Source organism: Taeniopygia guttata, chromosome 3 (genome assembly GCF_048771995.1).
Source record: "Taeniopygia guttata chromosome 3, bTaeGut7.mat, whole genome shotgun sequence".
NCBI lineage: Eukaryota > Metazoa > Chordata > Aves > Passeriformes > Estrildidae > Taeniopygia > Taeniopygia guttata.
The window spans coordinates 96,841,818-96,858,321 of NC_133027.1; the positions used below are offsets into that span (position 1 = coordinate 96,841,818).

A 16,504-nucleotide genomic window follows, 5' to 3' on the forward strand; every position below is an offset into this window, starting at 1 on the left:
GTCCTCATTTCCCTTAACAAAGTGCAGCATTTTGGTGACTCAGATAACCGCAAATATTGCACAGCATAGGAAAACCTGACAGAACAGGAGACTTGTCTCTCACCAAGACTTTAAAGTACAATAAAAAAACGTCAGAGCTAGGAAAAAAGATAATTTTGTTGCTGTCATTACTATTGTTTTAGGGACTTCTCCACACACTATTTATCATGTCCTGTACTGCTTAGAGGTGGACCCAGTCTGACACTGAATCTATTATCTTTAGTCCTGAGGCATGTGAAATTTGAACCCACTGTTCCTGGCCAGTGTCTGCCTCTGGTGTTCACAGCAATGCTGTCTGCTAAGTGTAAAGCTCTTGGCTAAGTGAACACAAATCATTTGGTTGGCTTTGTGCACATGCAGCAGGTATGACAGGATGATTACTCTGCTAAGGAAGGTTATTTGCATGCTGGGTTTTGAATTGGATGGGACAAAGTTAGTCTTGCACAACTAGACAACACCCGAGATTTATTAAGCAGCGGAGATACACATCTCAAACCAGACCAGGTGTAAGTATTGTAATTACCCACCTTTCTTTGTAGGCTATGCTGATGGCCAGTCATTCACAAACTAGACCTCTCTTGTTGCCACGTACAAAACTTCTGCAGTAGGTGTTTGAATACAGCAGTTGCTCCTTGATGTGCATTTGAATGAAGATCTGGAGCACAAGTTCAAGACTTCTTTAATGTGGAGAGGACAAGACTGTCCTTAACTGTGTGCAGTGACATTTCCATGTGAAGGACAAAGCCTCATCTCCCTATCCAAGCTACCTGTTTTACTGGGAAGGCCACTTCCTTGCAAGCTTGCCCTCAGTTACGTACAGATATAGTTTGAGTACAGCAGGTGGGCTCTCTACTCCCATGTTTACTGCATCTCTGCTCTTCCTCCCCCCCTTGCAGGCTATGACTTCGCTGCTGTACTGGAGTGGTTCGCAGAGCGGGTTGACCGCATCATTCTCCTCTTTGATGCTCACAAGCTGGACATCTCTGATGAATTCTCTGAGGTCATCAAGGCCCTGAAGAACCACGAGGACAAGATGAGAGTTGTTCTCAACAAGGCCGACCAGATAGAGACTCAGCAGCTGATGCGGGTGTACGGTGCCCTCATGTGGTCCCTGGGAAAGATCGTCAACACTCCCGAGGTCATCAGAGTCTACATCGGCTCCTTCTGGTCCCATCCGCTGCTCATCCCCGACAACCGCAAGTTGTTTGAAGCAGAGGAGCAGGACCTGTTCAGGGATATCCAGAGCCTGCCCCGCAACGCAGCCCTGAGGAAGCTGAATGATCTCATCAAGCGAGCACGGCTGGCCAAGGTAGGTGTGGGCATAGAAGCCCCAAGCATTCGGTCTGGGCTGAGTGCAGCATGCAGCCTATGGAGAAGTGGTTTTGGCCAGTTGAGCTTGCAGAGCTGGTGGATCCTACTCTTTTTCCATCCCATTTAACTCAGGCCCAGCATATGAGCCCTATGCCAATATGGGAAGAAAACAACTCCTTTGTCTGGTGGGTCAGTCATGGCAGGCCCAAGTGAGGAAGGTAACTACAGATCAAAGCAGGTAGCACTTGAAAGGATCTGGAAAGGAGTTGCTCTGTGGTAGCAACTTGAGAATTAGGACCAATTCAGTATATCAGAATAATACACCAAGGGAATTTATAAGCTCTAAGTCTTCTTTAAATTTTCTTAGCCAAGAGATACTTGACTTAGATGGAGGCTCACACAAACAATAAATAAGCTGTAGTATCACTGAGTATTCGAAATAGACTGAAAGAAGGCCCTAAAAATACAGGAAAGAGCCCCACATCAATTGAGAAAAGAGATCAAAAGATCCCTCAAAAACTTTCAGTGCAAAGGTTTTCATTTCAAGAAAAAATGCCTGGTTTTCACCATCTAAAAAAAAAAAAGCCACAATGTTGCATAAGTTAAGGACTTATTATTTTTAGTATTCATACTAAAACATTGAACCTGTATGTTTGGACTGGAAAGGGACTGTTCCCTTGAAGGCCATGCCCAGTGGAAGAAAAAAGGCCTCACCGCTCCCTCCAGAAAGTGCATGTGAATGTCACTGCCTGTATGCTCAGGACAACACCTATTTTTCACCTTGTCTCAGCACAGACAGAGCAAACAGCTGAGCATTTAGCACTGGAATAACAATCCATTGGTCGAATCAAGCTGAGGAGCTGAGCTTGCTCTTCAGGGTGGGACAAGATGGAGTCAAGTCCTAAACACAGATACTCTGCTGAGAAGAATTCTCTGGTGTGCTATTTAACATTTGCTTTCCTTCCATATAATTTAATTCCCTTCAGGTCCATGCCTACATCATCAGTTCCCTAAAGAAGGAAATGCCCTCAATGTTTGGGAAAGACAATAAAAAGAAAGAGCTTGTTAACAACTTGGGAGATATTTATGCCCGGATTGAACGGGAGCATCAGATCTCGCCAGGAGACTTTCCTAATCTGAGAAAGATGCAGGTAAGCAGTGGCATCCTGGTAAACATGCAAGGAAAGAGCATTAGAGTAACTGCAGGGAATACAACAGACACTGATTGTTGCCACCTGTGGGAAAAGTCTGCTGTTATGTTGCAATGTGTCTTAAAATATGTGCAGGCTATATTTGGGCATGAGCAGTTCTTACACATAGAGCTTATGTGAATCATTACAGCTTCACGTTCATTCCTCTTATCTTTGCCTGAATAGCACTTTACAGCAAATGATTTCTTCTGGTTTTCTTTATTTTTAATTCCAAGTTCCATTTGCAGATTTTTCAGGCCTATGCAATTTATAATAAAAGGAAAGCTGTGTCCTGAAAAGGCTACATATGCCACTTTGCTCAAGAGCTATATTTGTGTTCTACTTCTCTCTTTGTTTCTAGAAACAGAGAAAGGAAGGTGTGAAAACTTAAAGCCCCTTTTCTGTTTTATGTAGAGAAGCAGACTTTTTGTTTTGCAGACCAGAGACCTGGCCCAGTATTCACACAAGTCAAAAACTTCAAAGGACCTTGGATCAGAGCCTTGTACTGTATATTCAAGCAATGCTGGACACGGCTGCATTGCCGTGTGGCTTCAGTCCAACCAAAAACCTCTTCTGAGCTCTAGCTCTTGAGGTTGCTACTAGTTACCTATGGAAAACAGTATTTGCCTATTTTTGAAGATATATTCTCCCTTAATTGTTGGGAATGAGATCTAGGAGGTGTAGCCAATAGGAGATCTCCTTCACTGCTTGTTAAAATGTGTGTTAAAACCTGTATGAATCCAGTTGGAGTGAAGAGTGTGGATTTAATGAGTAGAGGGTGAAAGATAAAGCTGTAGGTCTTTTTTCAGCTGAAAGAGAGTTCTCTGCAGGCCCTACTCAAAGCTCTTTTGCTTACCTGTGAAATTACAGAATTTAAGCCATGCTGTAAAGACATGCTCACCACCTCTTACAGATGTTCTACTGTCTTGATGGCATCTGAAAGATGCACTGCATGGTGATGAGTACAGTGGTCTTTTGCCAGGTGGAATCTCCTTCCCAGAGCACAGAGGGGGGAGGGAATGTAGAGCACTGGCTGAAGGAGGTAGCAAGAGCACACACCAGTTTGCCTTGAACTATTTGGTCAATTTCTGTAGGACTTGAGATTAAAGTAAGAGCAAGGCCAGCCAGGGAGACCCCATCCCATGGAGAAAGCAGGGCTGTCAGAGGAAGGAATGCCAAACTCCCCACTCTCTGCAGTAGCAGGGTTTTGTGAGGCAAGCAGCAGGCAGGCATCCCGCTGTACACCATTACTCCACCATCCACGGCCATGTCGCTCACCTCTTGCTGTGTTGTCCCATTTTAAGGATCAGTTGCAAGCCCAGGATTTTAGCAAGTTCCAGCCTCTGAAGAGCAAGCTGCTGGAGACCGTGGAAGACATGCTGGCCAATGACATCGCCCAGCTCATGGTGCTCGTCCGCCAGGAAGAGTCCCAGCGGCCAACCCAGATGGTGAAGGGAGGAGCCTTCGAGGGCACCTTGCACGGTCCCTTCGGCCACGGCTACGGAGAAGGTGCCGGAGAAGGGATCGATGACGCCGAGTGGGTGGTGGCCAGGGACAAGCCCATGTACGACGAGATCTTCTACACCCTCTCGCCTGTCGATGGTAAAATAACTGGTGCCAATGCCAAGAAGGAGATGGTAAGGTCTAAGCTGCCCAACACCGTGCTGGGCAAGATCTGGAAACTGGCTGACATCGACAAAGATGGCATGCTGGATGATGAGGAGTTTGCCTTGGCGAATCATCTCATTAAAGTCAAGTTGGAGGGTCATGAGCTGCCAAATGAGCTCCCTTCCCATCTCCTCCCTCCATCCAAAAGGAAAATAACAGAGTGAAAGGAAGGTTACAGAGGAGAGGGAAAGGGAAGGGGAAAATAAAAGATCTAGAAAAACATGTTTACTTAAATTATACCTTTAGATGTGAGATCACGTTTGGATTTGTACCTACTTTGCTGTATGAAGAACAAAATCTAAAGCAGAACAAAAAAGTCCAATCCTTCATGATATGCAATTAACTCTTCAGTGTACTGTCCCTGCTTTCTAATGTGTAGTCTGTAAATATGAAGGTAAAGAAAGGTTGTTGCAAACTAGGAGACTCGTTAAGCAAGAGTAGAAGAAAACCTGAACAGGGCTGCATTTTTGGAGAGTGGAATAGGCACTAATAGAAGTCTGCTAACTGCCAGTATCACTCCTGAGCTTTGGCTGCACCTTCTGCCTTTTAATGGGTCTTGCAAAATTCAGGAGACTAAGAGAAACCACAAGGTCTTCAAGCTATTGGCCAAAATAAAGAGCATTTTGTAATTAACCTAAGCCCACACTAAAATACTAGATACTAAACTCCAGAGTTAAGAACTTTAGGAACCTTGATTCACTGTTAAGATCCAAGTTTTACAAACGTTCCCCTGTCCTTAAGGAAAAATACATCAATAAAATCTGAAAGAGCTCTGAATTGGGCAGCTGGAGTTCCTCATTTGTCACTGTGGGACAGGCACTCAGAGTTCCCAATCATCACTACCTCCCATTCAGTCTCCAGGGGAGATTTGTTCTAGAGGTGGACAGCAGGTGGGTTGGAAGGGAGGAAGACCAATTCCAGGCTCACCCAGCATTTCACAGCCAGTGGGTAGTGTTTGCTCTTTGAGCAGTGGTGGTGTCAGTGATTCCTGTGAAGTGACATGTTTGTTCTCATCGTGCACAGTGAAAGCCACGAGGCCCCATTCTCACTGTACAGATACAAACCCCCCACTGTCAGGTGGATCCATCACAAGGGCAGAACACACAGGGGCACTGGGCAGAGCTTGCTCTGCTCTGTGCCTCCACAAACCTAGCCAAGTTGTCAGCCTTCACACATGCTTCTCACCACACAGTTACACTTGATCCCCTCCAGAACTTCTACCCTGAGCCAACAGACCTTCCCCACTTCTTTCATGCTCTATGAAATTTTAGTTTTCAAGACCTGATTTTAGCAGAAATCCCTCGATTTCCTATTTCATTGCCTAAACACACACGTGCGCGCGCACTCTTCTGGTTTTTGTTGTTGCTTTGGAGCAGTGTGTTGTTCCAATCCTGTTGTCACTTTATATAAGCTGAGCTCCTACTGTGATGAAAAACCAAGATAAGTATAACTTATTTTATATCTCTTGTGTTCATATTATATAGAGAAATATATTCTGTGTATGTAGGATGTGCTTATTGCAGTACATTTATCACTTGTCTTAAAAATTAATGCATTAACCTTTTTTGTACCCTGGTCCTAAGACATTATTAAAAAAAAAAGGCCAGATCTGTCTGCTTCTTTATACAGCAAAATGAAATGCAGCTGGGAAAAAAAAAAGCTTATTTGTAAGTGCAGCAAAGGGAGCCAATCATCCTTATGCACAGTCCCTAACATGCATGTACAGATCAGCCCAGCTGGACTGGGGTGTGCACTGCTGAATGACTGGTTGACATCTGGAATATCTTTCTCTCTTGGCAGTCAAATCACAACCTCTGTACTTGCCAAAGCAAGAGGAATTGTACCTGTGATTCACCTTGTTCGATATAGGGGAGAGGTAACCACCACATTTCAGTAGAAAAAAGAATATATTGAAAGAGTTCCTCCCTGCCAGTCACAGATGAGAATGCTACAAATTTATCAAGATCTGGAATGGATGCAAAAATCTTCAGTCTTAAATCTTACTATTTCTGTCTTCATGCTTTCTTTTCTGTCGATGTTCATGACAGTGATAGCTATCCCCAGAGTGGGACAATGAGAGGCATGGAGTAAGACAGGGAGAGCAGTTAGGATAGTCCTGGGGAACCATTTGGAGAGAGCGTATGAGCTGTAGTAGTTGGCAGAGTTTCCATTTAGCATCTGTACAGGATGAGAGAGGGGTGACAAGAAATCATAGGGTGGAGAGCAAAAGCAATAAATGCAAATTGAGGGAAAAGCCAGCAAACTCTCATTCCAGTTCAGCTACCCAGTAACCCCCAGTTTGACTGTCATCACAGTACACATCTGCTATGGCTGTCCAGGTGTTTCTGAGGAATTTGCATCCATCAGACTCCACCCGAGACTGAGTGGAGCGCCGTGAATCAACCCTGCCTCTATGTGGGCACAACTGTCTGATGGCCACTCATACAGCACATTGCTTGTGCCAGCCATGTCATGCTGAAATTTAACTCCTTGAAAAGCAGAGCATTACTGGTTCTCTCAAAGGGGATGGGAGAAGGTGAGCTCTAGTAGTCTTTTCCCTGTACACTCCAGCAAGGTGCTCAGATAGGCAAAAACTCATTGTAGCAGCAATCAAACAGCTTTCAGGGCACATTTGTGCCCAATTGATTGTGCATACAAGCTCACAAGCCAAACCACTGGCCTGTTGTAGGTGGTAGGTTAGTTATCAGTGCCTGACTGCAGTTGTGCTTTAGACCAGTCTCAAAGAACGGCTCGCTGTTACGCAGGAAACATTCCCTGTGCTGCTGGTAGCAGCAGTTACCCCTGCACCGTGGCTGGGTATGCCAGCACATTCCACAGCTCCGTACACTGTGCTCCTCTTGTCCCTCTGCCAGCCTCTCCAGATGTTCCTGCAGGATTCACCCAGAAAGGCCAGCAGCACAGAGAGCTCTGCCTGCACAGGTCAAGTGCACGAGGTGCTGCCGCAGCACTACCGGGTGAGGTTTGCTTTCAACACCCCTCAGGAACCACTTGGCACTGTCAGAGCGTAGCTTCCCCACTCGTGATGGGGAGAGAGGAAGAAACACCAGCGCTCCAGTGACAAACACACCATTACTTAATGGGATTGCACCAGGGTCTGCCAGCAGGGCAGGAGACAAAGCAACCCTGCTACAGAGGGAAGAACAGGACAGCTGCGAGGGAGGCAAGTTATGAATAGTCCTCTTTAGTCAGATAACTTCATCCAGCACATTTCACTTTTACTAGGCTCTTCAGGAAATTAAGAAAGAAAAACCTAACAACAAAAATAAAAAAACTCACTAAAACACCAAAAGACCCACATCAAACCTTAAACACACTGTTCTATATATAGAAATACATGGAATCCTGTATCTCCACTATGGCCATGAGAAGGTGCATGTATTTCTCCATCCTCTTCCCAGATAGCAGTTGCAAATGCACACACACCCCTTTTTTTCCTTTTCCCTTCTGAGTTACGACTCCCTGGGTAATCCCAGCCACCTGTATTGTTTCCCACATCTGTGGAAGGATGTGATTTCCCAAGCCCACCAGGATTCCAGGCACTGCATGCAGGCCTCCAGCCAGTGCATGTTCCTGCCAGTTCACAGAGCCACTCTCCAAAGGCAGTTATCTGTGTCCAACAGTGCTTCCTTTTCCAAGAGCAGTTCTCAATTACCAAACAAGATTTCCCCAGGAGGTTATACAGAGGAACCGATTCATTTGCTGTCTGTGGGTGGGGGATTTTATCATGTGAACATACCACTACCACTCACTTCTCTGATCCTCTCATGTCCTTCTCTACTCATCCTCACACAGAAGAGCTAGAAAAGCTTTCAAAGGTCAGAAGAAGAAAAAGGTCTTTTTTTTTTTTTACCCCTCTAAGTAGGAACTGTATTTGATCTTCTCTCTGGGAAGGATCTAGAGCAGAAACCTACGTGCTATATGGGCTAATACATGAGTTTTTTGAAAATTAAATTCTCTCTACTGTGGAACATGACAGGCAGATTAGATCAACAATGCTATACAACCATTTATTTGAAGGGAAGAATAATAATTACACTAAGTTCCCTGAATAAGGTTTCACAGGAGGTGAGTAGCTTAGCAAAAGGCAATTACTTCTGGGAGCTGGAATTTAGCCAGCATGCTGAAGTTCAGAGGGATTTTTAATCAAAGAGAAAAGGTTAGAATCAGTTTTTCCATCACCTTAAGTTCCAACACAAACTTCATACAACAATGAAATTAATTTAAGTCTGGAAACTGTTCTTTTAAGTTGCTCCCCTTATTATGCCTTAATGCTTTGTCCATATGACAGCAGCCTTTGGTTAGTGAGCAGAAGTTATGGGTTGTTTGACCTTACAGAGAGGGATGGTGTTTCTACAAGCACAGCTGGAACCACAGACAAGCTCTTCCAGATCACCTCAGATCACACTACACCTCTTACATCATTGATAGTTTCCACCTCTGCTATTGTTTATCTCATGTTTCTTTTATTACAAAGCTTATTATAGAGAGAAGCTGTGGCTACACATTCAGGCTTTGGTAAATCAGGGCACACGATAGACTATTTAAGCCCTTCCTAGATGCAGAAATCCTCAAGTCCTTCAAAGCCTGACACATAGGTGGGAACACTCATGGAGAATAGCACTGAATTGCTCCAGAGGAGCAGCTTAACTGGAAACATCCAAGTTATTTTTGTGGAGTTTTCATAACATAGCATAGCATCTATTATTTCTGGTCTTTCCCTTTCCTTCCTTGTGCTTATGAGCCTTTCTCTTCTCTTCCTAGTCTGTCCAAGGGTGGGGGGAAAACAAGGCTTAGCTGAGAATCTCAACATGCAAAAAAGTTCAAGGCTAGTGCAGTCAAGTCAATCGCTGTGTAGCTTTCCAGCTCCTCTAGGCACTGCTAATAAAATAACAAATCCAGTATTTAAAGCAAGCCTTTGAAACAATTCCTGAGTGCCTGAAGGGAGAGAAATCCCTGCCGAGTACAGCACACGTCCTCCTCGGCGTGCCTGTTCCACTGAGCCCTTCGCTGTCAAACACTGCACGAGTTGCTAGGTTTAAAATGGGCCCCTGCCCAGCTGCTTGCGTGTCCTGTAAACAGCCGTCAGCGAGCCTCATTAATGCCTGCAGAAGACGCGAACGTGGGAGATATTTATAGGCCTTGGATTAGATCGCCCTCCTTGCCTGGGCCATTGCGCAAACCAAGGGCGTGTGCGTGGAATTCCTCTCCTTACGCCGCACAAGCAAACACCAGCTCTGTGAACAGCTTTCACCCACCACCCCACACATTTATTAACAAGATGAGGCTCACAGAAGCTCCTTATAAGGTGATGGCAGCACAGAGGCCAGTTGGAAGCACAGCTCCCAGGGAAAGCTCTCTGGCCATTTTCTGTTCTTCAGCCATGAGTTCTCAAGACAGAGTTTCCACTTCCACGAAAGAAAGTGGAAAGGTATCAAAATTAAGAGTTTGCTGCCTTGTCTGCCTACCACATTTAAGCCATTCACAACAGACTAGGAGGAATTCCCTGCATCCTACCATCTTTAAAGCTTCCACGTCCCACGGCACAGGCATATCAGAACTGCAGTGTAGCTGCAGTCCAAGCTGGCAGCTCACAGGTGTGTTTTCAGAAGCAGAATTGTTAGAATTTCAATATCCAGTCCTTCAATAAAGAGTTCCTTCATCTGCCCACTTGGGAATTTCAATTCTTCTGCATGCACAAGCTTCCATACCAGCTAACTAGCAGCCCTCAATCCAGTTCTAGCATGGAACAAACCCTTGGCAAACCAGAGAACTTGCACCATTTGCCACCAAGGGAGATTAGTTCTCTAATTAATATTATTTTTGATGACTCATCATGCCAAAGGGATAAAAACAGACCAATGATCATCTTCTCTGCCAAGAAACACAGCTTGCAAACTAAGCTATAAAAAGAACTGGTGGCATTTTTCCCAGGTCCCACCAGCAGCCACCAACACAAGATAGCAAAGCACACCTTTGTTTTAATCAAAAAGCATTAATCAAAAAACCCATGTGGTTCAAAGTAGTGATGACATACTGGGACCTGTTTTTTAAAGCGTGGTACAAACCTGCTTCAGCCCAAGGCAGGCAGTATGTGGCACACCCAGCAATCAGCTCTCTAGACAAGTGCTCTGCCTTGCTAGCTGTAGCCATCAGGTACAGCAATGCTGTGCAACACAAGGGACTGAATGCCTCAAACACCTGGGCCCACAGCAACCAAACCACAGCCCATGGATGTGACAGTGCCACAGCTGTCTGTGCAACCCTGGGACCTTTATGGTAGTGGGGTTTCCCCCTCATAAACGCTTCACAGGAATGGAGACTGATGAGACAGTGAGGTATGGCAGCAAAACTTTCCTTTAAGTTCTGCTGATTGAATTCCTCCAGCCCTTTCCCTGCAGTATTTTCCCAGCCTCTGTTGCCCATACCTGTAAGGACAGAGGACTCTGCCAAGCTTCAAGCACAGCACTTCAGCAGAACAGCACAGAAAAGAGACCACATGCTGCCTATGAAGTGGCAAAGCTAATGCTTGAACAGCTTTTTCCTCCCCCTCCATCCTCTAGACAGCTGAGTCAAACTCCAGCAGCACCACATCATCTCAGGCTTGCTAGTATTTCTGTACAGACCCAGGGACAGAGTTTCACATCACTCGTGAGAACCTGGAAGGAGCAGTCGTGGGCTTTGGTTGTGGCTTTCAGACATTCTGCTTCTCAAGGCCACTCTCTGTCCTTCCTCTCCCACATGGGGTTTGGGGAAGTACAAATCTTCATCCAACCTGCACTGTGGGATGGGGGAAGAAAAGTGCTTATGATGACACTGCAAAAGCCCTCCTAGACAGGCAAGAGCGTTGCTGCTTGTTCTCTGAAAAAGCCTGTCCATGCACGGTCCCAGCAACACAGCAGAGGTGGCTTCCCAGGACAGTCCTCAACAGAAGCTGACAAAGGCATAAAGAGGGTCCCAAGGGTTGAGAGATGGGGCTGGAAAACATGGGAAACCTGGTAGAAGTTGGCCAAGGTGCCATGTCTATACAGCCAGGGCAAGCTGGTGCAACTAGAGCTTGTTGAAATCAGGCTGTACCTCTGTGGAGGGCCTGTCCAACCCTTCTGGAGAAGCTGCTCTCCCACAGCAGGAAACATGGATGTCTTCTCCTCAAGGGAGACAAACAAGCCCTGCAGAGTATGGATGATAAACTGCTAACATGACAAACCAGGACACGATGGTGTTTCCGCCTGCTCCTCTCCCAGCCCTGGAGAGATCACACAAGGTCACTAATATTTCTAACGATCTGCTTCCGATGGGTCGCCTCACTCATTTCACTCCATTTCACAGAAATAAAGGCGGCCTGGCTGCCTTTCACCACTTCCTTTCAGGAGGACAGAAGGGAACAAAAGCTGGTGCAGTCCTGCTGAGAGCCGTGGGCCATCGTTACAGCCCGAGAGGCACGCGCCGCTCCAGCCCTTTCCCTTGTCCCCAAAGGGAATTTACTTGCCAGCTTCTCACCGCCATGGGAATGTCAGAACTGTGATTTACATGGAAAGGCTGCCAAAGTTGGCATAACACAGGGCTGGTGGGCTCACCGGGCCACTGGGAAACCCCCTGGGAAAAGAGGAAGTTCAGACCATCTTCCTACCTGGCTTCTCACCATCTCCTGAGCTGGTCAGAAGCAGCCCATATTCCCCCCTCTAGCTAAGGAAATGTCTTTCAAGGCCCCTACCACACTGGCTGGAGGTTTGCAACTCTGCCACAAAAATGTGTCAGTGACCTTACAGCATTAATTATTCTTGAGGCACCTCAAGGCATCAGATGCAACTTCATCATCTGCTCCAAAGTCTTTTGCTGGAAGGACGATGGAGGCGAGCACCTCCTGGCCCTGCAAGAGGCTGCTGACCCCAGCAGGAGTGAGCAGCCAAGAGGCAAAAGTTTCCAGAGAGATGGGCTGCTGTTATCAGCTCCCCAGAGATGAGTGTGCAAAATACCTGGCATATCATACTTCTTGGATCATTTGTATTCAATTGTATACCCAAGAGGGAAGGGGCGGGGGGAAAAAGGCTCTTGACTTTTGTCCAGGAAAAGGAGATAAGGTACAAGGAGAGGAAAAGTGATTTTTTTTATAGCCCCAGCAAATAACTATCTATTTCCTAATGAAGTGCTAGTGCAAACACTGAATGTAGTCCAATGAGTAAGAAAGGCCACTGGTTACTGGGTTTCAGAGAAATGTTTTCCAATGCCCTATTATAAAGATAAGTGCATATTAGAGGAGAAAAATGTGTTCACACACCACTGCAGTCAGGATGCTGTACTTTTGTGTATCAACAATGCTTGGCCAAAGACTTCAAGCAATCATTGAACAATCCAATTTCCCAGAAGAGCGGAACACAGAGTGCTGTGTTTAAGACCATAATTTAAAAACTGGAGGGTGAAAAAAAAAAAAAGTGTGAATCTTTATATTTAAAAGATCTGTTTTAAGAGAGGGATGTCAGCCCAAAAGCCAATGGGCACAGCCAGATTTTAAAATACGCTCACTGCGCTCACTGTGATGAGATGGAAGCATGGAGATGATTCACCTCCCTGATGCTGGTTTCACAGGGACACCTCCAGCCACAAGGCAGCCCAAGACATGCCAAGAATGCATTGCTCCCCCAAAAAAGCATCAGTCCCCATACCCCCAAATCCTGGTCACACCATGATGTGTTTCTAAATGCAAGGCCAGAGCCCATGGAAATGAGCTCTGCATCACCAATGCTGCACAGTGAACTTACCCAGGACATATCCCAGCTCCTCTGCACAGCCCTGCTGCCAAAATGCCTTTAAGAATTTGGTCAGGGGTTATGCACTCAGAAATCATCTTTTCTCTTCATGGCCCAGAAGCCCAGCTTTCCAGACAAAAGTTTAATGCTTATTTTTAAGCAAAAGAGCCAGCACAAACTAAAAGATAAATATGCGCTTTAGTCAGCAGTCGACGTGACAAACATGATAACCTGGCAGCAGCATTGCACTTCTTTCTCCACATCATGCCTGCTCCATACAGCTTGGGAGATGCAAAATACCTCTGGTGGAAAGATCCCCATTGTGTTGGGTGACTACAGGAGTGACAGCAATCTATAATGCACTAGAATAGACACACCAGGGTACAAAAAGGCAAAATAAAAATAAACACCAGGCCAAGAGCCAGAACTATTCAATAATACTACCTGGCAGGTTTGAGACAGGAGCTTCTGATCTCTCTGCTTTAAGTGCATACACACAGAGTTTTCAGATACATCTTAATACATTGCCTAACACTGCTTTCTTTATTTTTAAATCCAGAGACACTTTGCAGGAACACTGTTTTAAAAGAAATTATTCTGTACATGAGCAAGTGCTCTGTGTTGAAGATGGGCAAACCAAACTGGGACACAGAAGAGAACCGGACAACCCCCTCTGACACGTTTTAATAGGTTTTAGAAAATTTTTATATGATTTACACAAAGGCACCTCTGCACACATTTAGAATTCAGGCACACAGAACTCCATAAGGCAATAATTTAGAAATTCCCCTGCCAAGAAGTTACGTATTATCCCAAGTCCCTCGATTACTTCTGCTGAATAACAATCACTGAACAGTAAGCTTGTGCATTTTTTGAAGACACGGGTTTGCTTTTTCCTGATCCAAATACAGAACAAAAACAGGATCATAATTTACCATAGAAGACAATGAAAATCTTATCATTGTAAATATATGTAGTGAGATAATACAAATCCTGTTCCTTGGTATTTCCCCTCCACCCTCTATTCCTACCACTACTCCTTCCAGCTTTAGGGCCTCTCCCCTGCTTGCATGGAAGATTGACGCCCATCTTAAAGCCATAAATTACTCACAAACAGCTACTGAAAGTAGCAATGACCGTAGGGTAACACTTCCACAAAGCAATAGAGCTTCCTGGCAAGCTGATAAGAGTTTCCTGTTTTGAGACTTGGGTTGGGTTTTTTTCCCCTCTGATAAAAATTTGACTCTCAAAACATCTCAGAAAGGAAGGAATGACAGATTTTTTTTTCCCCCTCCTCCCCTAAATATGCTCTGTTGCAAAATTTGTTCTTTTTTTGCTGAATGTGAAATGGGGACCAGGTTTAAGAAACTAAAGTGCACTGGCCAAGGTGCAGGTGAGAGAAGCACATGGAGTCCTTCCCTGCCTCAGGATGATGGACTGGCCTTGGAGCCCACCTTTAGTCCTGCCCTGAGCTCTCGCCTCTCAGTTCTGCATTTTGCACTCTGGCAACACTCACAGTTTCTGTCACAAGAAAAAAAAAAAAACAACAAAATCTTCAGGGACACAAACTCTGCATTTACCCCTCTTACTATGGTGCCATGACTCCTGTCACCTCTGGTCACCTGTGCATGCCTGAGGAGAGTGACCACATGGGCAGCTCTTTCTGCTTTAGGACCATCCTGCCCTGTGTCACGTGAGGTGACACAAGTTTGCATCTGGAACCCCAAAGTCCCCAGCGAGCTCTCCTGACCTGTTGTGTTGGTAGCAGCCGTTGTTTGCAGCAGCCCAGGGGTCCTGGAGGCCTCCATGGGAAGCCCACTCCTTTCCTCACCTCAGGGCACCTCTTGGACCTGCTCTTCCCAATTTCTGGGGTCAGACCATAAGTTCAATATCTGGGACTGTATCAAATAAAAGAATACCTCTCTTTTACCTCTTCCCTGTAGGTGCTGTCCTTACTCAGGAAGCTTTAATCCAAGGGTTTTGGCAGAGGATTCACTCACATACCTGTCCCCAGATACCTCTCTGTTCACAGATACCTTTATTTTCATTGGCTCCACATGCCTCTCTTTTTCAGAGGTAAGAGAAAAAGCATTGCACAGGCTTGACACAACATCAAATGTGGATACCCAATATCCCCCACCACAGTATCACACAGGATTTTAACATTTAATCCCCCAAAATCACCTCTCATTGAAAGAGAAACAGCCAGAAAATATAGTCCACTGCAGAAAACTAAATAAAAATAACTTTAAATGCTCTATTTGTCCTCTTCTATGTAGCCCCTAACACCAGGAAGGACAAGGGCCTGGCTAGAAGCCTATAGAGTTCTCCATAACAGGAGCAGTCTGGACAGTTTTTACAGTGATTGTGAAGGGGCAAAACAACAAGGTGATGTTTTACAGCACAAAACCTTTTAAGGATAAGCAAGATAATTTTACATGGTGAAGTTCAAACTAGACTGCACCCTGTGGAGGAAGAGAGACAGTGTTTTTTTCCAAATCAGACTGGGCATCATTTCACATCACTTCTCCTTTAAGCCAAATTTCATCACTTCATCTTACAGTAAACAGGAGAAGTGGGAAGCACTTACACAAGGGAGCAGAGATCACAGACCTGCATTTCTGGGGGGCTTTCAGACATTCACTTCCCACTGCATGTAAGTCACATACATTCATTCACACACAGGGCTGCCCAAAACAATTTAATTGTTTGCCCATGTGAACTGGCAAGGCTGAAAAGGGTTCTCCACATAAACCCCTTTCAGCACATGAGAAGAAAAGTAAACAATGCTGCAACATTAAATTTCAAGACTTGCAACTGTCCAGGCCAGCCACAAACAGGAGCAGTGGTGAATGCTGCAACTTTACCTTCTCCGAAAACCAAAAAGCCATCTTCTAAAAATGACATCACAGCTGAGACAAGCCAGGCAGCTCCCTCTAGCCCTAGATACTCCAGAGTATCCAAAACCATCACCAAATACTTCCTCTTCATTCATCCTCCTTCTTCTTCCCCAGTTTTCCTACCTGTTCTCCAGGGACCATTCCTCCTAGACAGCCTGGCTCTCAGCAGCAACCCAATGCCACCATGCTCTATCCACCCTTTCAAACCTTCCTGTAATTTCACTCATTAGGCAGAGACCAGTTCAGGTGAAAGAAATTCTGCTCTCAAACTCCTTTGCACCTGAGAAGCCAACACCCTGCTAAAGCACCTGCAGCTGTCTGGCTAACTCAGGCTGCTCTGCTCAGTATTTACTGGGATTTGCTTTCCTGGTGGAGGTTGAAGATGCTCTCAAATACTTAATCCAAGCAAACAACCTTTTACAAAATATTTTGCAGCCAAACGTCCAGAATGAACCTTTGTTGCAGAAAAAAAAAAGCAGACAAGAGGTAGGTTGAACACACACATGCATATATATACACACACACACACAAAAGGTCAGTGTGGTCAGCCAAGAGGTCTGCACCTCATGATGCATTTTACCCAGTGACTTTTCTGGATCCAGTTTAATTGCTCTTTGGAAGCCAAGCAAAA

The 16,504-nt window shown here is 45.3% G+C and overlaps 1 protein-coding gene across 1 annotated transcript in view; it reads left to right on the plus strand.

Annotated features, from left to right (window-relative positions):
• EHD3 (EH domain containing 3) overlaps window positions 1–5,814 on the plus strand; it is a 30,123-nt gene extending 24,309 nt beyond the window's left edge. The window contains exons 4-6 of the mRNA XM_030268940.4: window positions 936–1,348; window positions 2,337–2,501; window positions 3,845–5,814. Coding sequence (XP_030124800.1) covers window positions 936–1,348; window positions 2,337–2,501; window positions 3,845–4,372 — 1,106 coding nt within the window. The 3' untranslated portion in view covers window positions 4,373–5,814. The remainder of the gene's footprint in view (window positions 1–935; window positions 1,349–2,336; window positions 2,502–3,844) is intronic.
• The last annotated feature ends 10,690 nt before the right edge of the window (window positions 5,815–16,504 follow it).